General features: G+C 40.7%; 1 protein-coding gene across 4 annotated transcripts in view; it reads left to right on the forward strand.

Moving 5' to 3' along the window:
• specc1 (sperm antigen with calponin homology and coiled-coil domains 1) overlaps positions 1-25083 on the forward strand; it is a 77684-nt gene that overhangs the window by 39652 nt on the left and 12949 nt on the right. For all 4 annotated transcript variants that reach the window (XM_058627039.1, XM_058627040.1, XM_058627041.1 and 1 more), the window contains 7 exons: positions 321-394; positions 2281-2456; positions 6071-6234; positions 7741-7841; positions 7950-8025; positions 8684-8822; positions 11134-11236. In XM_058627039.1, coding sequence (XP_058483022.1) covers positions 321-394; positions 2281-2456; positions 6071-6234; positions 7741-7841; positions 7950-8025; positions 8684-8822; positions 11134-11236 — 833 coding nt within the window. The remainder of the gene's footprint in view (positions 1-320; positions 395-2280; positions 2457-6070; positions 6235-7740; positions 7842-7949; positions 8026-8683; positions 8823-11133; positions 11237-25083) is intronic.

Below are 25083 nucleotides of genomic sequence, written 5' to 3' on the forward strand. Positions count from 1 at the left end.
TCAACAATATCATGCCTAAATTTGCTATTTACACAGCACACTGGATCTATAAAGGCACAAACATTTAGTCACAGGTATCTAGAAGTGAAAAATATTGCATTTAGATTGTAATCGTAGTGTGAAATTTTAACAAATTCATCCTGTGGGCCGGATTGGACCCTCTGGCGGGCCGGTTCTGGCCCCTGGGCCGTATGTTTGACACCCCTGGTATAGACTATTATTTTGTGCAATGGAATAAGTCTTTGTGCAGTAGTCTGGATGCTTTGTTATAACCCATAAATGTCTGCCTGACGTCTAAACCATCCATTTTGTCATTGCAGATCTCGCTAAAAAGCTGGAGGAGCAGAAAACTGAAGCAGAGAGACAGCTGAAAGTCTTGAATAGACAGATGAAGGTAAGGAAGCTTCAACAAGCAAAACCCATGAAGCTCCATCATTTTTCAAATGTTACAGGCTGTGCACACAAGTCTGTGGCCATAGTCAGGACTTTTCTTTTTGTTTGAGATGAAAATAAATGTATAAAAGATCTTTTCAAAGGTTTAAATTGGAAATAAACTGCTCAGTCAATTTGGTATTTTGACCAGGCGACATGGGATCCAAGGTCCTTAAAAAAACAATAAGATATAATGATTATATACTGGAGATGATCAACAGCTATGTGGATAATGTTTCAGTAGTGTAGTGAGACAATGCTATGGAAGTTTTAAAGCCTTTTCCTGCCATAACAAATTTGAATCTACTGACTGTGTTCCAGTGAACATGTGATCGGTTTTAATGACCCTCATCCATTCATGGGTGAATTAGAAATACTCAAAGAATGTGTTTTTGGTGGAGTATTACTGTAAGTTAAGGGTGATGTTCTATTGCTTGGTTTTCCCCCATCTTTTTTGCCAAAATGTTCAGCCTGTTCAGAGGATTCTTTCCACCGTGTCTTGTTCCAGTATGACTGTGGAAAAGGCAGGTAGGCTGTCCAGTGTATATTTTTTGGCAACACTCATTTTCTTCATGATATTCTTCCATGAACACCACTTGAGTATGGTGGGGTTTTTTTATTTCACATTATCAAGTGCACCGGATATTTGGGGAGTCCTATAGGATGCTGGAAATGTTAAATTAAAGCTGTAAATTTGAGCTTTGAAACCGAATCTCACAAGAAGTTGGTGTGTCCCATTACAAACCTTAATCCAGCACAAACATTTAATGTCGTAGCGACACCGCCAAAAAACTGATTTACGAGGAACTGATTTTTCCTTTTCAACAGTAAATATAGACTTCCATATATTCCCTGAGTACCAAAAGATATCTCCAGTTCCTTTCAGTTTGTGCTGACTCCCACAAACCAAAGAAGACATGTTGTTCTCCCTCTCCTTTGTGATTCATACTGAATCCAAAGAGTGTTTTACTGCTTTTACCTGTGTTGAGTTGGTTCTTTTTTGCCCTGGGGGGGATTTGATCTCTCTTCTACAATTTTCTGAACATTGCTTTGAAAAACTGTTTTTACTCACACAGATTTCTATTAAAAAAAGGTGCTAACATCATGTGGATTCTGAGATTATTTCTCCAGCCAATATTGAATACTTTTATCCTCTGAGTTAAGTACACAGTTAGCACAATGGCAAGATAGGCTATGAAAATTGTATTATTTACAGATGTCATTCAATGTGCTGTACAGAAATAAAAGAAGCACAAACAAGCTCACTTAATAGTTAAAGAATAAGTGGAGGAAGAGAACATAAACATAATTAGGATGAATATTTAAACGTTTAAAAATGGTTTAAAGAGAAAAAAATGATATCAAGAAAATATTAATTTTGTGACAGACAGGTAATAGTTTAGTACAGGATTATGATAAAGTATAACGATAGAAAACAGAGTTTTTTTTTAACAGATTAGAGTTGGAGAAGATTTAATTTCCATCGGAGCTGGTTCCAGCAGTGGGCAGCATTGAGGCAGAATGTCATTTCAGGTGACTGTGAACTGTGGCACCACTAACTGGCCTCTAAGAGCTCTGTCAGGCTGATGAACTTCAAACTAGGGATGCACAATATTATTGACACAATATCCCTCCTTGACTCCCACCGTTATTTTTTGTTAAAATCTATTTTGCACATTCATATTTACATCTGCTGAGACTTGAGTATGCAAAATATGTACTCCTGATCTTTCAGCATATTGACAAAAGGTCCAGTATCATGCATCCCTACTTCTAACATGCAGTATTTAAGATAGTTGAGCGATACCTCTTTAGTTTACCTGTACATCCATATGCTTGTTTCTTTAGGACGAGAAAGAGGAGTGGCGCCGCTTCCAGGCAGACCTCCAGACGGCAGTAGTGGTGGCCAATGACATCAAGGTGGAGGCTCAGCAGGAGCTGCGCACCCTCCGCAGGCAGCTGCAGGAGGAGCAGGATCGCAGCTCAAAGCTTTCTGCCGACCTAGAAGCCCTGCAGGGAGTCAGGTACCTCCTCCACAATACGCCACCAGTCAGACAGTCAGACCAGGCACCTCTCTGGGCTCCTTTTGTTTAGCATCGGGCTGCAGTTTCTTTCTCTCTCAATCACAATGTGGAGATGAGATACCTGCCAGAGTCTAGCCATACCCTTCATTTAGTGCCCACTTTCCTACTAAAAATGACAATAAAACATCATTTTAACTCTCATGAATCCCTCATTCCAGAGAGTTTTCTCAAATTCCTTTTAAGTCGAATATCATTATTTAGTTCATATCTTGGATTTCACAAGATTAAATCTCTGTTGGTTTAGAGTTTAGCTTCCTGGGATTTGGCAGACTCTGTTGGTAAACGAGCAGTCTCCTGTGGTATTTCCCTCTGTTTACTCTACTCCTCTAAGCTGCTGCCCTCTCTGTCTCCCTCTTCCACACTGACCACTGCGTTCTAGTAACATTCAAACCTCGTACTTCACCTCCAACTTTAAACTTCAACGATACGGGATTGATTAGAGGATGTTTTTATTGTATGAGAAGGCAGATCTGCTCAATGCACAGATATCGCTGCGTTCCAATTATGCAACACTGAAGCCAGTGTAAACGTGTTGTCTCTGTACTCTTCAGTGAAAGCGTCTCAAGCCAATGTATCATGCTCTTAAGACTTTCATAGTGTTGTTGCACTGTGGCCTCTCAGTAGTGTGATTGTGTGTGACTATAATTGTATTTAAGTGTTTGAGCATGCAATGCCATGGTGTTTTTTTCAGTGTTATCCCCTTTTCGTTATCACAACAGGTTACACGTGTACCTGTGGTATAAGTTTGCTCAGATATATGACACTGTAACACTGTCCTTAAAACTGTGTGGCCGTTCATGGTGTATTTTCTTAATGCAAGCAAATTATTTCTGATTTATTTCTGCTTAAAACATTGCCAGTCAGTCTCTTTCTCCTCACAAGTCTGGTGAGAGCAGTTTTAGTGTGTAAAATAAAGTATGATTTGGTTTAAAGCCAAATATTTCTCTTTCAAATATCATATTTTAGTCCTTGCGAATATAGTTGCATTATATATTTACACATATATATATTACTGGTTTTAGTTACCTTGGCTCAGTCAGTAAACTCTCCCCAACATTAGCTGTTACGCTACAGCCGCTCCCCACCTCCAGCAGCTCCCTGTGATGACTCTGTCAAAGATGCCCCTCTGACACGCCTCCCTGTGTAACGTCCAGGTGAGTTCCCTGCCCTGTCAGCCCTCTCTCAGACAGCCTGCCTCTATCCCTGCCCTGTGTGCTGCTGCTGCTGCTGCTGCTGCTGACTGACCTTCCTACCTGTGTTTGGCTTCGTGTTGCTCTCTCAGCCTGTTTGACTCTGTCTGTTATCCCACATGCTGGCTGACTGCACCTTTAGGACCGTCTTTACCCCCTTTATTGATTTGCTTGGCCTGGTTCTTTAAGCCCTCCCTTCACGTGGATGTATCTGGTGCCACCTGCTGTTCTTTCAGTGAATAACCCTCGTATTCTTTTTGGTTTAATAGCAGGATGGTCTGCACGGCATGACTGGAATAAACTCATGCTATGCATCATCTGCTTCAGATAAATTTGCATAGCGTCATCACTGAGTGATGTAATCACACTTGACATAATGGTTGACCTTATTAATCCAATAAGGTATGCATGGAGCAGTTTAAAATAGTCCCAACAGTGTCCAGATGTCTGCATTTCATGACAGCACAGTATAGAAGAAAAGGCCCTTGTTTTGCTGCACAAGTAAAATGCACATGCAAATGTTTGCTATAACCATATACACTTAGTTCAGCTTCATTTTTCTTCTTCTTTTCAGAATAAGCACCGGAGCCACTTTTGAAACCAAGACTGCAGTAGAGGGTCACTAAAGAAGTGACCTCCACTTCAGCGCCGAGTGAAAACAGTGTTATCGCCGCACTTCTTAGCTTTTTATTCAACATGTAACGTTGTGAACAGTCTCGTTGTGAGCCACAGTGAGCAGCCAGATTGCTCCGTGTCTTTTTGGAACCCTTTTTTTCTCTGTTTTTCTTTCTTTATGAATGTACTCTTTATGTTTGTAATTTTCATATGTCGTATTGGAGAAGATGCCATATGCTTGGGATACTCTCCCTTTTTATACTGTGCAAAGTAGCTTTGTGCCTTTTTAAGAGAGTTAAGAAAACACGGTAGAAAGTGCATGAGCTGTGGACGGATATATATGAAAAGAGCACAGCAGCAGAATTAATAAATTGTATTTGATAATACCCAAGATGGCACTTTTATTATTTCTATCTGTCAAATTACTTTAAATTTGACCTTTATAGTTTACTGAAAATATTTATGATTTTAATATAAAAATTCACTTTATTCATAGTCCTGTAGTTAGAGTGAAATTGAATGCAATGCCATATTTAGCCATGAGATGGCACGATGGAACACACATGACTTCCATGTGGATACACTGTCTGGTCTGTTTGTCTATTTAAAGAAATTCTGCAGTAGTGTGTGTGTATAGTAGTATTTCTTGCTGCCAGATACAGTTATCAGAACAATGTTGTGGTAACCCATGCTGGTACTTTCAGAGAACTGTCAAAGTTAAACTTTACAACTGCCATAAACACTGCCAGCTGAACCTCAGTGTCCTCATAGCAAACATACTATGAGGTTGATGGTCCGTTTTCACTCAGAGACCAAGAGGACTGTGCTACAGGTTATTTTAACGTTATTTAAAGCAGATGTGAATTGACAATGACAAATAATAGAAGTACAGATGAAGTTCACTCATCTGAACATCAGAGGTCACTGAAGGCTTCTGACAATGGTAAATATACTTCTTTCCACTAATCACACGTTTGATATATTTCATAATTGAGCCAAATCATTTACAGAATGTTGTGGAATAATGGCATACGATTACAGGATCTCAGGTTTTACTTCAAGTCTTTGATCACAAATATTCAATTTGAGCATTTATTGGAAGCCACATTGTTCACAGTGGTGCTCCGCATCCTCGAGTGCAACATGGAGAAAAAAGACCGGGTGGTAACATCGTGACCTGTCATTCTTAAATGAACAATACAGTGAATGTGCTGTTAATTTATTCTTTGAGGATTTAGAAAGATGTGCAACTGGTGTACATGCCTGTAAAAAAAAAAAAAAAGTATATTGTACATCTGTTTGACTTGTTCATTACATCCATGAATAAATGAAATTACACCAGTCCAACTGGGATTGTGTCTCTGTTTCCATGCTCTATGGGGGAGAGTTGAGTTCAGTGTTAAACACGGACATTCCTCACTTGTGATTAATTTCTCATTCATCACTGATAAAGACAAATCCATCACCGTGAAGCCATAAGTCCAAAGTTCACTAGGGCGGGTCGGTTGGAGGTTTTCTCGATGATTGGATCGCTCAGATTTTGTGTTCAAACCCTTATCTGTCATCTACTGCTCATCACCTATTTACACTTCTTCTATTTAAGCCCTATGCAATATATTGATCAGGCGGTAATCTTGTTAGAAGACAAGCAAAAGGAGAGTTTTGTAAGTCCACTCGCTGGCTCGTAAGTACACATGTCTCTGTCTCGTATATGTGCTGTGCAGCAACCATGTGCATTTTGTCTATTAGGTCCCAAGGTGACGAGGTGAGGGCGTCCGACTCTGACACCAACCGCCACTGGTGTGGTATCTCCATGATCCCGACCACGCCCACCGATGCCATTGGAGATGCCGACTCAGAGCCCGGAGCTACTGTCAAATCCCTCATTAAGTCCTTTGATACAGTTGGACAGAGTGAGCACCTCACCACACACACACACACACACACTTACTAGGAATCCTGTTGCCGCAGTGTAACTATAGAGGAGAACAGCTGGTGAGATTTACAGTGTGGGTAACTGTCATTTATCTGGAGCAAAGTCCTGTACCACTGTGCTGGACTCTTTGACCTTACATGACCTCTAACAGGTCGGGCAGGTTATCCGGGCTTTGATACCGTCACTTGACAAACAGGTGTTGAACTTATCGGGATAATTACATTTTTATTTCAATACCCACACAGATGTTTTATCATATAAGTTGGGTACATATCTTATAATAAAGCATTATATTGTATGACACCACTGTATTATATGGTCCGGTTTGCTTTTGCTGACAATAAAAATGTGCAGTAGTGTATAAAATAAACAAGAGGTCATATAGGTGTATAAGCCCATGGCCAAGAGAAAGGGAATTGGGCTTGTGACTACAGGGTTGCCAGTTAAAATCCTATGTCACCCCTAAGGAAGATATATTAGAAACACCTGCAAACATAATGTCAAAAACAACACTGCTATTGATTATGAATTCATCGAGTAAAACAACTGAATTCAAATCAAGTCACAAGATCACAAACACAGTTTGCCTCGAAGGGCTGTATGTATGTATGACAAGTGACACCCTCTATCCTTAGAGCCTCACATTGAGTCACAAAAAAAACAACCTGGAACAAACCTGGAAACAACCTGGAACAAACCTTAGAAAGAGCCACACAAGAGCCATACAAGGTTTTTGTTTCTTCCAGAACTGTTGTACAGGACTGTATTAAATTGTAAAGCTGTGTTAAAATAGTAATTGATAGTAACTGATAACATTTGATTAGAGGTAGATATCGGCATGGGCTGCGTCACTAAAACTTGATTTTTTTTTCAGCCCAAACTTATTTTATTTGTTGTTTTTGATTCATCCAGTTAATATTTAATTATACATTATTATTTTTTTATTAAGAACAATGCATGTGCTTGCACTGGCAGTGCAGACCTAAAATATAGATTGGAGAGAGAGTGTTAGACATTAGTGTTGTTAAATAATTTAAACAGTCTGCATCAATTATTGGACATCGGTTGCCTTGGTTTCTAAAAATCGGCATCAGCCATAGAAAAACCTGCATTGGTCAACCGCTATGATTCATTGTGAATCTACAAATCTTCCCAGTATTAAAAAGGTTTGATAGCTCTTTCTTTTCTCTAGAGGCTTTTTAAGTACCTCATACTGAAGGCATGATGCAATCAATTTCTACATTTCATTTTCACTGTCAACACTAGAAACAGCAGTTTTACTTGTTTCATTTGTCTTTCTCACTCGAGGAACAGTGGCCTCCTTCTGTAATCTGAACAAAAAGGCTTTTTCACACACTGTTCATCTTCTTCTCATTATCAAGTCTCCGAATGTGTGTGTTGATTATTGACTCGAAAATGATACCTGCGGGCTCCTTAGACGGGGTAATCAATGAGTGCTTGCATATTGCTGTCTTTCTCACAGATGGACCCGGTCACACAGTTCAAATGCATTCCTCACCAAGAAGCCCGCTGAGTGGAATTCCAGTCCGCACCGCCCCTGCTGCTGCCGTCTCTCCTGTCCAGGTATCCACCCACTTATTGTCCTCGTGAATTAAAAAAAAAAAAAAAAAAGTCTGGTTTGTTTGTCTCTGATGTCATGAGCTGCCTTACTCTCTTGTCTGTCCCTTTTAGAGACACTCGTACATACGGCCACTGTCAAAGACTTTGGAAAAAAGAATCAATCAGGGGGAATTCTCTCGTCCTCACGGTATGTAGCACTGAACTCTGCTTCAAGGCCCCAGGTCAAGGCCTGGGGTATCCCTGAGCTAGGCACCCAATCCTCATTGCTCATTGTTAATTGGACACTCTAAATTGACCCCAGCCACAAATGTGGCCCAAATAATTGGGAGGGTTGCATCAGGAAGGGCATCTGCCGACCCCTAGAGAAGGAGCAGCCGGGGGTAAAATAGTACAGTTTTTATGGGGGAAATCATGACCCAGGTCCAAATTGAGCCCCGCTCACTGACCTTTAATGGACAGCCTGCCAAACTACCGCTGTGAGTCTTAGATAAGAGTAGACCTGACGTGTCTAAAGTAATTAGTCACTAGAGAAAGTGAAGTGAAGAGGAAGATGGCGTGGCGTTCATGTTTCGATGACTAGAGGTACATTCAGGACGTCTGGACCAAACAGTGGTATTTCCTTGACGATTTGAAAAAATCTGTAATTTCCCAAGTTAGAATTAGTGTGAATGTCATTTCCTTTTGGTCAAATGAGCTGTCTGTGAACTTTGGTTGCAGTCTGACTGGACTTTTACGCAAGCAGTGTGACCAATGTGCTTAAGAGAGTGCATTTTCAAACCCCTCTGTTTCTGACTCACATTCTCCATGGTGCCTCCCACCATGTTTTGTGTTCTTGGATTCCCCAGATAAGAGCTGTGGTGAAGACATAAAACCCAACAGCCTTATGAGGAAGAGTCCTTCCCTGGAATCTGTTATTAAAACTCCCATCTCCCTCGGCGGCCGCACGGCGTCCTTCAGCTTCAACCGTGGCAACAGCAAACTCAGGTGGGATTATCCTTTAAAATAGTTGAGAAAGGGTTCGTTTTCATCATGTCACGCGCAGAAAATATCCCAAGTGTAGAAAATAAATTACAAATAATATGAAACAAACCAATTTGTAGACATTAAACTTTAACAACCGCTCCATTCTGTAGCATAGATGTTCTTTATTTTATCATTATAAGGCAAATGCAGAAGGAAGTGTGGCCCATTCTCAGTTCAATCTCAATGCACATAATTCACACAACCTATTATTTTCTTGAACATTTATCATTTGTCAACCTCCAGGGAGAGAGGAAGGATTCTTTTTCTTAGTCGAGCAACTAAAGACCTCAGACTTCTCGATGAGTTTGCCAGAACATAAGATTCAGCACAGTAATAATGCTGGATTAAAACGTTATGTACTTAATTCTGAAATGCTTTTTGTCATTTTTTTTCTTCTTCGAATCGAGCCAGGAACTAATTTCAAATTGTGTTCATGCTGCATGAAGAATGACTGTAATCTCTTTAATCCATGGAGAATTGGTGGGATTTACTCATACCTAAAATCTTTCTGTTGCAGTGAGCAAATGATTCCACAGTCGAATTACAGTATTTCACATGTGATTTTTCCACAATAAAATACACAAAAATGACAGAGATAAAAACAAAGAAGGAAGATGGAAAAGCCCAGTGGAAATATTTGAAGCCTCTTCCTGTTTTGATGCTCTGAGTCGGCATCAAAACAAAAACTATAAAGCAGATGATTGCAAAACAGTCACATAAAATAATACCATATTATAGTACAACAATAACACATAAAGGAAAATATATGACATCTAACCCCTAAAATCCAGCATGCAGCTCTATTCTGTATTGAAGTCCGCTATAAGGTTTTGATGTAACTGCTATTTCTAAATAGAGATATACTATTTTTATTAAATTCAGATTTTAATGATGTTAGAAATGTACGATGTTATTATTATTTAACACAGACCAGAGGACTTGGCACTCAGGTGTGCGTTCATGTGTTGTCACAATGAGACACCAAAGTTGTTTCAGGCGATCAGGATATAAGTCCATCACCGAGGACAACACCCTCATCTTCAAGCAGCACACTGTTGATATTAATATAACTTAATAAGCTACTCAAAAACCTGTCTTTCCAGTCTCAACCTCTCATATATTATTGATAGTTGGTGTTTTTCCGTGTTATTCGCCGCTGTAAACTACTGCATTCAGCTGCAGACGTTTGCACTTTTGTGTGTGTATTTGTGAGTTATCAGTGTAAATGTGTGTCTCAAGATTAGCTACTGAAGCGTTTCTATTTCAGGGTTATAGTTTTGTTTTTTTGAAGCTAAACGATGGCGGCTACTCTGCCTCTGCCTCTGCCTGTGCAATAATCGTTAGGACGTGTCGAGCTGCCTCTGACCTCACAGGAACTGAAACAAAGGAGTAATGAATTGAACAGCTACAGACGTTACCTGCCATTCACAGAGCATTACCGTGTCATGTAGGAACTCCCACGCCGTGAGCACAAAGCCCAGAGAGACTATAAATAATTGTGCCTGTAGACGTCGAAACACATGTGTTGAACCGATCCTGTGTTTGCTTTTCTATTTATAACAGAGTGCAGTCAGGTTACTGTTTATGAAACATCTGAGCGTAAGCCAGCGAGGGTAGTGAAGAGAGCTGGGGAGTTAGACGGACACGAGTTAAGGAATTCTGGGAATTCCTCAGTTTCCCCCCTTGGGAATTCCTCCTTTCGTCCATTCAATACTTTACTACAAGGACACGTCTTGGTTTCATCCGTCATGGTACGTGTTAGCTGTCACACAGACTATATAGACATACATTTTCATGTATACTCAGCTCAGTTATAGAGCATCTGGCAGGTTGTGAGTTCCATTCCCGACTCTGCTAGTCTACATGTCTGCACATGTGCTGCACATAGATGCGCTGTATGAATGTGTGAGACGGTACCACAACAATTGTTTGAAGAGGGGCATTTACAGGTTTATTTCTTAATGTCCACGTAATGGAAATTATGAATTCAATTCCTTTATTCCAGTTTATTTATCGCAAGTCTCTCGTCAAAATATCCCACAACCTTCTCACATATTTTCCTAATTTCTCATAACGTACAGGACGTAATGCTGTTAAGAAAGAAATAGAGATTTAACAGGTTAACAGTGTTGTCAAATACTACATTTCTCACACTTTGAATGACTCTCAGAGACATTGCACTCTGCCTTAACTTATCCCGTCTCTCTCTTTTCCCGTCTCTCTCTCTCGCTGTCTCTCTGCATGACTGTGGTCTGTGCCTCCCTGGTGACAGTGTGGAAAGAAAGGACCCCTTGGCTGCTCTGGCGCGGGAGTATGGAGGATCTAAGCGGAACGCTCTACTGAAGTGGTGCCAGAAGAAAACAGAAGGCTATCCGGTAAGGGATCAAAGGCCAGAGACCTCTTTCAAATACTAGGCAGGCTTCATTCATTTACCAACACTAGGTTTCTCTCTTCATCTTTGTGTCCGACAGTTTTATTTCAGTCTCGTGCTTTTCAGGTTTCTCATTTAAAAGTGAGGTGATGGCCCCCGCCTTCCCTTTATGTCGCACACATGCAGCATTGGCCCGTGAATGCCCTCAGGTTCGCGGGTAATTCCATTTATTGTTTCCCCAGCCGTCACTGGGCTATTACACTGTGTTTGCAGACGCACCATTGACCTGGCTGTCGTCTCACTGGAGATATGAATACACTGTGGTGCAGAGGGAATGGAAACACAGACTATAGCAGGATTTATGCACATGTGTATTTATAAATGATAAAGCCCTGTCTTGTTTTAAACGAATGCCCCATTGTTCATGCCCGTGCTTTCATGTCGTTCCCTGTGTCTATGGAGCCAAATGCGGACAATCACCTGGTTTTAGCTCCTCCCCACCTAGTATAAGGAATACAGTGGGATTAGAGGATGGGGACCATCTCGTCCTTGCTCAGTGAACTTAAACTCACCCTCTCGCTGCTCAGTTCGGATGTTTGACGGGCACACGTTGTGTGTGCTGTTCAAACACAAACATCAGATTCTCTGTGATGGAAACATCCAAGCGGATGAGATAATATGGCCGCTGACCTGTAGACTGAGTCAGATTAGATGTTAGTCACGTCTCAGCTGTCATGACTCAAATCCCGACATTGGGCAGCTGGAGTTTGTCCAAAGACGTCGCCTTAGGATACAAGGTCACTGGTGCCGTATTTGTATTTGCCAATGTCCGCCCACAGCTGGGTGCTCATCGTGCTCAACAGTTAGAGACAAAGTGCTGAGGAATAAGCCTGAGGCAGCTGCTCGAGAAAATTACATTGACCGATGCAAGAATTACAACTTTGACACTTTGATTAAAAAATGGAACCAGATCAAAACAATATATACATACATATATATATATATATAATTTTGCTCTGCAGACTCAATTATGTATAATTAAAAAAAGCATTGGCCACTTTATTCGGTACATCTAATAAGGTTGCGGTGTCACAAAGTGGCACCTGTTGTGGTATTCTGCTTCAAAGTGTTGTGTTTTCAGAGAGGATCTTCTTCATACGTTGGCTGTAACGTTTATAGTTATTGGTGCCTCTCTATCATTTTAAACCTGTGATCCACAAAGCATTTTGCTCTCTCCTTTTACGACAAACCTGAGAGATGGTTGTGCATGAAAATCCCAATCGATCTGCAGTTTTTGAAATACTCAACCAATAACCATGACACATGCAGTGTCACTTAAATCACCTTTCTTCCACATTGTAATGCTCGATGCTCACTAAATACTGTACATTGGGCTGCTGCCACATAATGAACAAGTGAGTGGTGAATCCAATTTATTTCTATGGCACATTTGAAGAACAACAGGTTACCAAAGTGCTGCACACCCCAGAAATTATAAATGAATAATAAAAAACATAAAAAGTCATTTAGAAACATTATAAGACACAGTATAAAGCGTTATACTTGATTAAGTGTACCATACTAAGTCAGTCTTCATCACAGCTTAAACTTAAACCCATAAGGGAATTACAAATGGCGGTCTGGGTTTAACGATGGAACCTATGATCCCCTCACAAAGGGTTTAGTACCAGTGTGATTATTCGTGAGTATCAGGAATGCAGTAAGGTGATTTGGCTTCATGGAGAGTTCCAGTCCATGGTATAATCAGTCCCCTGCTGGAGGAACTGCTCCTGATTGGAGCACTCATCCTTGGTGAGTGCAATTGGCCAGTTAACTTTTAAAAAAAAAAAAGCAGATTTTTCAGAACAAATGCCTTCAACTAGACTGTCATAATGGTACATCATATTGATCTGTTTTGGTTAAGAATGAACAAAACAAAGCGAATGTTTTGTTCTTTGTGTCTGTCCACCTGACCCGGTTATCTAGTCATTTCCTCATGTGCACAATATTGAATATAGAATAAATAATAGTAATAATAATAATAATAATAATAATACATTATATTTACATGGCACTTTTCACAAACTCAAATTCACTTTACATTAAAAGCATTAGAATGAATGAGATACTAGTAATTCATGAGAAAAGAAAGAAGACAAACAAAAAAGTTAAAAGCACTTTTCAATACGAGTAGTTATTCTGCACTTGCAATCAGTCAGAGATTTCTTCTTTTTAAAAAACTGTCAGTCTGATATAAAGTACCTTAAAGGGATACTTGAGTAAAAGTACAAGTATCTTACCAGAAAATGACTTTGGTAGAAGTTGAAGTCACTTTTTATAATATTAAAAAGTAAGTAAAATTCTTAAAGTAAAAGACATTTACTGTTGAGGTTAAGCATTAAAAGTCATATGAAATGTACTTGAGTTTTAGAAGTAAAAGTATTTAAAAAGTGAGGAGTAATGATTGAGCCAAGGTGGCTCAGTGGTAGGGCGAGTTGTCTTTCAACTGGAAGGTTGTGGGTTTAATTCCTGGCTCTGCTAGTCTATATGTGTCCTTGAGCGAGACACTGTTGAATGACAGTGTGAATGGGTGAATGTCAAACTAGATTGTAAAGCAGCTCATCAAGACTAGAAAAGCTCGCTATAAATGCAGACCATTACCTACTCTTCTTCTGATGTTATTTGGTAGTAACGAGTAACTCACTGGAAGCTCACTTTCAGACACATCACATAGTGTCAGCGAGACCAACAATAAAGCTTTAGACTTTTACACGGTGCTGTACATCAAGCACAAAAGAAAAGTTAATGAGTTAGATTCTCTTATATATTTATCAAAGGCCCTGAAATCAAGAATCAGAGGGATATGCCAAATAATTTCTACATTTGGCATTGAACTCTCAGCAGATGTTTTTCAAGAATGGTTGTTATTGGCCTCATGAGCTTTCTCATTCTTCCCCTAATTTCCATAGGGATTTCTGTTTTCAAGAAAGCGGGGACATGTGTCCATTTAAACATCCATTTAAACTAAATTAAGCATCCTGCACCAGAAAATTTGTGCCCACAAGGGTCCTCTTAGGTCTTGTGGCAAACAAAAGGAAACGATTACTGTCAGAGGACGTGTTGAGCTTCATGCGTGTGGCGAAAAGGTCACCGTTTTGCGTTATGAAGTGTTATCAACCCTCTGTCCACCGAGTACACGTCTCGGCTGCAGAGACGCTGACAGGCACTGTCACACAGTTTGTAGCTCCGTGACGTCGATGGCACCGGGGGCGTCCGACGTACAACGACGTCCCATCGCTCACTTTTTCCACCCCGCCTCTTCTCTGTCGTGCTCATGTAATACTTTGATAAAGGTTAGTGAGGTTTGCTTTTATCAATACGTCCACATTTACCATGCGGTCCCTCTCTTCTCTGCTGTGAACTAAGGTCACAGAGGTAATGTCTCAACACTAATTGGCCCTTCAGTATAGACTCTCCCAGTTGTAATTTATGTTGGCGTCTTCAGCCTACATAATTAATGGTCACTTTGGAAGGGCAGCTTTGACCACTGCTGTTCACTTTCCATTTAATCTCTTGTTTCCAAACGGTAGAGTCGGGAAACGAGCTCATCTGCCAGCACCGAGCCCCCGAAAAGCTGCTGTGTTGGATGAGAACAAAGCCAACGGGAGGGTCAGCATCGTGCCAGTCGTTATTACAGTCCTATAACAGTACAGTAGGCTAATTAAAGAGGAAACGGTAGCACGTCGAGGGATTATTTGAAATTCAAGTGCAAATGGCTCCCAAGGGCACAGTAAATCTGTGGGATTATAGTCAGTTTACTGTAATCAATGGAATCACAACATGAACCTTTGGTTTATCTTGTCCATTGTTTTATATGAGGTAATGAGGCCCTGCAAATGCACACTTCTCTTTTTGGTGACATTCAAATAATTGACCATGGTCTACGTGCCTTACCTCATGCATCCAGCTGAGCCACTATTGTGTGTGTGTGTGTGTGTGTGTATTGGTGTGATTATGTGTGTGGATGACTCTCGACTGTGACAGCTACCACAGCACATGAGAGGAAAAGCAGGAAAGGGGGAAGAAGGCAAACGACATGCAAGTAAACACACACACACACACAAGAGCAGGACAGCCGTGCGGTCACCATGGAGAAGAGCCCTTGAACCTCAGGGGGAAATGGCAAATGTGCAAAGTGGTGTGTTTAACCAGTTCTTGGAGCAGCTGGATCTGACCTGCGTTAAACTCTCTGGAGGAGGAGACGTGAGCACAGACAGCCGATGCCACACCTCAAATGTCAGATTCTGGGAAGCACAGATCGATCAGTGAAGACCTTAAGCTGGCTACGATTGACTCTGCCCTGTGGGAGAGACTAAAAGGGCCTCTCACCGAAAATTAGCATTCACATGGGATCGTGATGCACGTCAGAGCCGGACTGCTGCCAGATTTGAAACTCAAAACCACACTTTTATCATAAATCCAACTGGACAATTTTGTCCTGTAATATGTCAGTTCCTTATTTGCCATTTTGATATTTAATTGAGACATTTTGAGGTGCTATAAACTCTTATTCTTGTTGTCTTGTGATCACAAGCAGCTGTTGTGTTCCCACTTTTTCAGAACTCACTGAGCAAAGGCTCTCTCAAGTCTCCAGTGTGTTAGTGAAAGACTCAGGCCTCCTCCTGTATATTTATCAGGCTTTTTGATGTCTTAATTTAGGACAGCTCTGGACACTTTTAAACCTTTTTTTTTTTTCCAACCCCTCTCAATTAACCAAAGAACCCAAACAAAAATAAATGCACTGTTTGTTCAAGATGGGAACAATGAGCAAAGGCTCTGAACATGAGGATCAACTGGGCCTGACAGAGCACAGCTTATCCGGCCTTGTCTGGGAAACTCTCTTACAGACATGCGCGTGTGCGCACACACACACACACACACATAAAAGCCATTGAAGAAACAGGAATGGACCTCCAGGCGAGCATGGAATAGGGGTCAGACATCGGGGGGGGGGGAAGAGAGATGAAATTCAAAGAGTAATCGTTACTGTAACTTCTAATGATGTTGCATTAACCATAACTGATCATCAGCTCTCACTGCAGTTGAAAATGACATGTAAACATACACGTTCCCATTTCCAGTAATTTGCCATTCTTAAATGCAGATTCTGACATCTTCATCAGACCTGCATTTAAATCTGCAGAGAACAGAAATTCTTTAAAAAAAACTAAACAAAAAAAAAACATTGAGTGACCTATGACTTTTGGTAAGTGGACGTGCTCAGCAGGACTGGATTATCTAGGCTTGACCGAGACGTGCAGCTAAATGAGTTCCATAGCAAGAAAAGGGAAGCGAAGCTGCACTGTCTAATTGAATGAGCATAGAAATATGTTCATTTGAAGCATGTTGAACAAGAAAGAAGTCTTAATTTCTTGTGGTATTTACAGAGAGGCCACTTTGATGTCACCATCAAACAGAAGACTCCTCCACTCAGCCCTCCTTTTATCTTTCTCTCTTTCTTTACTCCCTGTTTGGGAAGTACAGTGGCCTTCATTATACCAAAGAAGATGTCAGCTCATTCTTTCTTTCTTTCTTTGTGTTTTCTGCTTCTCTTTTCTTGGCCCTCTGTTCAAACACGGCGGTACAAGATGGTGGCCTCAGAAAGCAAGGCCTCTTGCCTTTAAGTACATAGTATAAAAGGTTTATTCTAAGCAATTGTACGCTTATACAAACGTACGCATGCTAGTGAATTCAAGCTCTGCCAATAAACCACCCACACAATTTCAAACTGGACCTGCACTGGTGTCATTAAGATCTGTGCTGATCGACCTGAATGACTCTTCCCTTAATCTTGTCCTGCGTGTGGACTGAATTCATTATATGTTGAGATGCAGTGAATCAATGGAAAACAGCTTTGCTCTGCTCCACTGACGCCGTGACCTTTCCTGCTGCTCCTTTCTTTATCTCCTGTCGGCCTTTTTAAAGAGTTGGTGTCCATCCACGCATTCCTTAGATGTTCCGACGTGTGTAAACATCTCATCCTTGTGATCACAGAACACCTTGAGGGAAAATTCCTCCAAAATTGACTAGAATCCATGGGTCAAAGGTCAAGGTCACAAAAGAGTGATCGCCTCTAGAGAGGACGGGCGGTGTTCAATGCTCAGGTTCGTCATACCAAAGATGACAAATGACTCTCGGATGTGAAAAAATATTTCTTGTGTTCTTTGTGCTCTTTCTCTCTCTAACAGCAGCACCTGCAGTCATACACACTCATAATTTCAATGGAGCTAGTGAATACAAGGCATGGAGCCAGGGCCGGCCAGAGGCATAAGCAACTAAGCAGCTACTTGGGGTCCCCTTGTGGGGTCCCCCAATCTAGTGGGGTTTTTTTTAAACATTAAATAACTTAAACAAGTGACATGATTGAATGAATGAATGAATGAATAATTCAATTCTGAATTAGAGGGGAGCCCCAAAACATTTTTGGCATGTGAGCAAGTCACTATCTCATTAAGTCAAAAAGCGAAAGGCTATGGATCTGAACAAATTTAGGTATTGCCCATCTCCAGCTGGCCATCTCAAAAATGCACCACAATATAGGAAATCACACCTACCAAATTCCGAATTTTCGATTGGTCGGACGGTTGTTTCCTCTTCCTTGTTTCCTCCGACAACAGTTTTCTCTGCTTCTTTAATGTCTAAAATAACGCTATTGCTGCCTTGATCTAATGTGTGTGTGAATGGTTGTTGAATGTCAGCTGAGATTGTCACCATACAAACAATTTCTGCCCAATGAACCCTCCTAAATATGACACCCTTATTAATGATATGATAAAAAGTGTGAAATGAAATGTTAAACATTCAGTGCCATAAGGCATAGGAATTCAAGGCAATGGTTCCAGTTGTTTGTTGTTTATTTCTTACATGTCCTTCCTGGTTCTTTGTCTCGCTGCTGCTGCTGCTTTATTCATTCAGTGGAGGTGTGATTCTCTTAGACTTCATCACTCACTTGTCTTCCTCTCCCAGGCCTGATCCCACCCTGTGTCACCCCTTTAGACTGATGACTTTTTAACAAACCTTGTGTGTGTGTGTGTGTGTGTGAATGTGTGTGTGTCCCTGTTATCCTGCGCACCAAGCAGCACGTCGCATCGTTGCTTGGTGTTTATTACCTTATTGATCTATAAGTAAGAGCTCAATATTGCAATAATGGCTGCTTCCGACCTGCCACTCATGCAGAGAACACACAATGGCTTCTCTTGATTCAGGTGTTAGGTTGCTGTCTGCGACGTGTACAGCAGGGACCGGCTCATTTCCAGCTCATGTGCAAATTCCATTCATAAATGGTTTACCGCGGAGAGGACATTGTCCAGGCAGGAAACAATGTGTCTTTGACCTAGAATGTCCTCTGCAGCTGCAGCCCCATGAACAGCCTGAACAATAGAGTGAATATGTTGGAGATGGTTTTTAGGACCAGACATTTTGATCACTAACTGCACAAGATAGTGTTGAATTATAGAGAGTAGTGCGATGTGGTGTGGGTGCTGCAGCAGTGCGGGTCCAGTTCACAGTTGTTGTCGTTGTGTGGAAGATGTGATGTGTTGGGGCTGGCGGGGGATGAGAGAGAGGGTAAAGTGTTCATTTAGCAAACTCATTGCCTGATGGTACAGGCCTGGATGGACCTGTATCTTCTTCCTGAGGGCGGCAGATCTTAGAATGAATACTTAAGCTGATTTCAGCGTCTCTACTGTACAGATATATCCTTTATGATTTTGGATTTGGGACTGTTAATCAGAAAACAATATTTGCACATCTATTCAGAGATGCTAATAAAAAAACAGAAAGATCCCATCCACTGCCCAACGTGCATGGACTTATCTATTGCTGCAATGTTTCAGTGCTTAGACCTGATCAGGCCAAAAGAAGGGTCTGAGCACCGAAACACTGCGGTGTGGGAACTTTTTTGTTTGTTGTTTTTAGGACAAGAAATTGCCATTGACATACTTTATACACCATATAACAAATCATTTGAAATTATTGTTAGTGGTGCACAGAGGTAGAAAGAGGACTGAAATATTCTACTTAACTCAAAATACCACTATTTTAAACAAAACAAGGTTGGGATTCTTTCTTATGTCGTGCAAAAAGGACAAGGGACACAAATCTCACCTTAATTGTTTTTAATTAAAGGCAAACCTTTACAAATTAAAATATGTAAACACATAATGTATCAGTCAAAATGGGTCAAAGGTCACAAATGCTTTAACTTTCAAATTCACCTGTCCTCATCATTCACCAGTCTTTATTCACCTGTCTTCATCATTCCCCTGTCCTCACCATTCACCTGTCCTCATCAGTCACCTGTCCTCACCATTCACCTGTCCTCATCAGTCACCTGTCCTCATCATTCACATCTCCTCGTCATTCACATGTCCTCATCATTCACATGTCCCCATCATTCACCTGTCCTCTTCAGTCACCTGTCGTCATCATTAACCTGTCCTCATCATTCACATGTCCTCATCAGTCACCTGTCCTCATCAGTCACATGTCCTCATCAGTCACATGTCCTCATCATTCACATGTCCCCATCATTTACCTGTCCTCATCAGTCACCTGTCCCTTAATAGTCACATGTCCTCATCAGTCACCTGTCCTCATCAGTCACATGTCCTCATCATTCACTGCCAAAGTTTCCATTGTGGGAATTCTTTTTTAATTTAAATTCAGGCAAACATTTGTTTCACTCAGTAACAGATGTGATTTAAAACATAGTGAAGTACAGTACTTCCAAAAAAACATACTTAAGTAAAAATAAAAATACACAATTTTAAAAACCTACTCAATTACAGAAACGTGAGTAAATATAATTCATTACTTTCCACCACTGGTGGTAGAGCGAGTCGTCTTTCCACTCGAAGGTTGTGGGTTTGATTCCCAGCTCTGCTAATCTACAGGCATATGTGCCCCTGGGCAAACACACTTAACCCCACGTTGCTCCTGACGGCTGTGTGTGAAGCCTGTGAACGGTTATGAAAGACGAGGGATAGGAAATGATAGATGCACATTGATACAGTACCCTGTATGATAGTCTAAAGCAGCTTTGACTAGAAAATCGCTATATACATTCAAACCATTTAGTTTTGTTTTGTTTACTTTGTAAAATGTGTGAAAAGAATGAAAAGGAAATACATCTACAAAAAAGGACCAACTCTCCACCACTTTTACCTTTTCGAGCAGTTTCTTTCTAAACTAGCTTGATGTTAGATAAATAAATAAGTATCCTTGGTATTTTCTTTTTTTTACATTAAAGGTTCATTGATTCTCATCACTCTTGGTCTAATGCTTCTATCTCATACTCTCTCTCTCCCTCCAAGCCCCAAAAAAAGTGACGGCTCTGCCTTTTGTTGCTGAGCGAGACACTTCCTGTTGCTTGATGCTGTGTTTGCTTTTCTGAGCCGGCTCCCAGAGAGCTGTTGTTGTCCACTGCTGTTTTAGCATTCATGCTTCTCCCCGCTCAAACTTCACCACCTGACCCTCATCCTCTCCCTCCCTGAACTTACCCACAGCTCAAACATACAGTGGTGCTTACATACAGTACATGTACAGAATGTACAATTTTGGTCATATTTGGAAAATCATGCAGAAAATGGCTCTTTTTTTCACAGTGTAGTGGTCAGATTATGTCATTTAATGTCACATAAAAATTTAAATGATAACTGAAATTGCCCAAATCAGCCTAGAATGTTTGGGTTGATGTAGTTTACAAGTTTAAATGGCTGTAAGCTGTTTGATTATGTCTCTCTGTAGCTGTCCCTAAACTTTGGAACCTGCCCCCACCACTGAACATTTTAAATCACTTTTAAACACCCACCTCTTCACTTCAGGATAAAAACAGTCAACCCGGACACTTCTATGTAGTTTTTACCATTTCACTTATTTATTTTATTATATTTATATTATATTTTTATTGATTTTATACCTTTTATGTTGCTGTGCCTTTTACCCTTTAACAGCAAGCGCACTTTGCATTACCATAATTACATGATGGTTTGTGCTATCAAAAAAAGTCCAACAGTTTCTGAAAGTTGCAAATCAAAGCCAACGTGTGTTTATTATGGTAAACATATGTTGGTGCTGTTGCAGGAAGCTGGAGAATCAAGCGTCTTTGTCACCAGAGGAGGGAGTTGGAAAAAATGCATAGTTTCCCTTTTATTGGCCTGGTATTGGACACTGAGTCAAAAACTCAAACAAATCTTATTTTAAATACTGTTATACGGTTCATATTTCAAATTTAACATGCAAAATCTGGTGTTCGTGTACAACTACAGTGTTCTTTCTCCATAAACAATATATTTAAATTGTTAATATACTATTTTAACACGCAGTAAATTGTAAATGACTGCCAGATATTAAAAAGTTATTCTGGAAAAATGGGCAAAAGCATTTTCTGGCACTTTTATGGTTAAAATAAGCAAAAAAAAAAATCCAGATGGACATTTTAAGGCTTAGGTCTATAAAGCACTTTGGTCAACTTTGGTTGTTTTTTTATATGTGCTTAAGAAATAAAGTTGACTTGACTTGACTAAATAGTCTATGAACTACTATACTATAGAAGAGGTAGTTTTAAACTTTATGAATGAAACATTTTTAAACTTTTCCAAAAAATCCAATCAGTTAACATTGGATACAAAACAGTGGAAAATGTGTGGTCCTTTTGATGGCAAGTTATTGCTTTGTGAGTCAAGAAAATCTGGACACAAACTCTCCCACACACACATACATACAAAAACTGCCCTTCATAACCTCAATTATCAGCTTATTTGTCATTGTCTATCTTTGTCCGAGTCTCTGGGGTCAAACTAACCCGCTGTCACTCCCTCTGTGTGCCTGAGTGTTTGTCCATGCGTGCTAATGTGCACATACACCACACAGACACACATCACAGACACGTAGCGGGCGGCGGCGGTGGTGTGTGCGGTGCTGCTGAGCCAGCTAAGAGAGGAAAGGCGGCAGTTATGAGAGGAATGTGAGCTGACATGACCGCACACGTCTGCCCTACAGACATAATAGACAGGAAAGGACTTCTGTCAGATGCATCTGTGTAAATGGAAGGGAAATTGTCCGTCTTTTTCTTCTTCTTTTTTTTTTTTACAGAAGAGCAGTCATTCTTATGCAGATGATTTTGACCAAAATGTAATGTATACTTTATGTAATGAGGGATTATTTTGAAACCTTTGTAAATACACAGCAGTAACAGGTCCTTGAAATCCTTGAAAGTTGGTGAATATGAAAAACGTTACATTGTAATTACTAGCGGTGTTGTGGGCACTCTACACTGTCTCTCTCTCCGCCGCTGACATGAGATTCCATGCAGAACAATGAGCGAGTAACGTCGAGCAAGAGAGAGCAGATTATGTGCTGCCTCGGAAATGCAGATTCCAAGATCTCTGGCTCATTAAAGAAAATGACCAAGATCTCAAGGCCAATCACTCTGCCAGATGCAGAGAGTGCCGCAGATCAATAAAAGAGGTCGTCATGGGCAAAGTGACTTTTACAAGCTGCCTTTAGTCTGAACAAGAGCCTTTTTGTTTGTATGTTCTCCATGTGTGTGCGTGGGTTTTCTCAGGGTTCTCCGGTTTCCTCCCACAGTCCAAAAACATGCAATATGGGGATTAGGTAAATTGGACACTCTAAATTGACCATAAGTGTGATTGTGAGAGTGGGTGTTTGTTTGTCTCTATGTGGCCCTGTGATGGACTAGTGACCTGTTCAGGGTGCATACCGCCTATCGCCCTATGTCAGGTGAGATTAGCACAAACCCCCCCCCCCCCTTGACCCTCAAGTGGAGGATAAAGCAGTAGAATATGGATGGATGCATGGTGTGTGCCTCTCTCACACTAAAATGAGCAGATACCAGGGATTTCTTTTCTTTTTTTACCCCTCTGAGCCTACTAAAAATTGCCAGCGGTTGGTCTGCCAATGCACAAACATTCATGGCTAACGGCTAGGCTAGCATGTGCAAAATGAATGCGCATGGTAGTGTTGCACTGGAATTTGCATCACTTCCCAAAATGAAGGAGACTTAGAGGGAACTATAGCACGTCCTGAGTTCCCACTGATAGCAGTCGGAGCCAAAGTCGATAAAACCCATGTGGACTGCGGAGTCATTCGACCGGAGCGAACAGATACTGATTGAACAAAGTCTAAATGGTCAAAAACCTGTTTAAACCTGGGTTTACTGGGGTAATAGGAGTTCAACATAACCATAGATGGTGTTGTTATTCTATCACCTTTACTCAGTGCAATCAGTTTAAACATTAGTATGGCCAGTTTATTATCTTTTCCAGCGTTCCTCATCCCAGGATTAAAATTTGGCTTCTTTCACATGAGACTGCTGAGATCCCACTGTGACTGTGTGACTTTTGCCTCTTGCTTCAAGTTAGACATTAACAGTTGGTTTAACGTAAACCTTTAAAATGCACGTTATCAGCCACTGAACATATCAGGTTTAGATACATCAAAGTGACAGTGGATAAGTTTGTGGCCAGAGGTCAGAAAAGGTGACGGATCGAGCTCTTGCTGCACATGCATTCAACTCTTTGAAGGAGGTCGATGAGGACATGGTATAGAGGACACTGAGCGAGGATGCCACTTCTGTAAATGGTGGTGGGCTGTCCCAGGAGATAAAAACACTTCTATAAAGAAGAAAAGAGAAGCAAAATGTAATAAAAGACAAAAACAAAAGAAAAACCCAGCAAAATATAGGATACATAAGATTTAATTTAGAATTCAGTCATTTTTTAATACAGTATGTGCAAACGTATTTTTTACTGTGCATATTTCTTCTTTATCTTGTTTTTTTTTTTAACCTACCTATTTATTCGGCACAAATTCCGAGCCACTGAAAAGTAACCTCATTCTTTTGCACACTGTTTGGTTTACAATTTGAACGACGATAATAAAGTCGAAGTCTAAGCTGTGTTTGTGTTGTGCAGTCCGATGGCTAATGGAACAAAGGAGGCGAAGTGCTTAGAGGCCTGTGGTTGGATGAGTCTGTGGCTGAATGTGCGACGGGACGAGGGATGGCTTTCAGCTACTCTCATCCTCTTCTCTGTAGAGATGGGAGGAGATCTGCGGGTCTCAGGACCACTAGACTAAAAAGTAAAGTTTGGCGTGGAACATGTAGGAAAAGATATATTTGCTAGGTTTTTACATCAGCCTAAGGAGGTCACGGTTTTGGTCGCTTTTGTCTTCTTCTTTCTGTCTGTTTGTGAGCATTCTGGAGATGTAGGTTATGGCCCAAGGAAGAAATTATTACATTTTGGTGGTGATTTATACGGAAGCGTAATGCTTTCACCTGAAATAACTTTTAAAAGGCTCTGTTTCTGAATACAAACATTTTTTTTTTTATTCTAAAAGAAATTGACATACAATAATATAATAGACTAGTGTGTCCCTTCTGCCTGAATGCCTGTTAAGGCAAATATTATGTGTCATCACTGGTGTAAATCACATGTCTGTCATGAAAAGAGAGTGTTGTATTTTCTATTAAGTAAAGAAGAAACAAGGCAGCGTCAGTAGGATTTGGGAATTTCTTGCAGTGATGACAAAGCATCATTACAGCTGACAACATGATAAACCGGGGAAAGTCATAATGATAAAATTTCTTGGATGAGCTGTACACACTCAAGCAGATACTTGGGCGTCACAGCAAAAGTATTCTGTCAATGACGGACTATGATATAAGCAGGTTTTGCAATTTTGCAAGCTTAAGCTAAAAGCCGAGAAGCTGAACCATCATTCAGAGGGAGAATTTGTGGAGGAGCTCTGACGCCACTGTGGAGCGGTTTA

This window comes from Solea solea, chromosome 4, assembly GCF_958295425.1.
Source record: "Solea solea chromosome 4, fSolSol10.1, whole genome shotgun sequence".
Classification (NCBI taxonomy): domain Eukaryota; kingdom Metazoa; phylum Chordata; class Actinopteri; order Pleuronectiformes; family Soleidae; genus Solea; species Solea solea.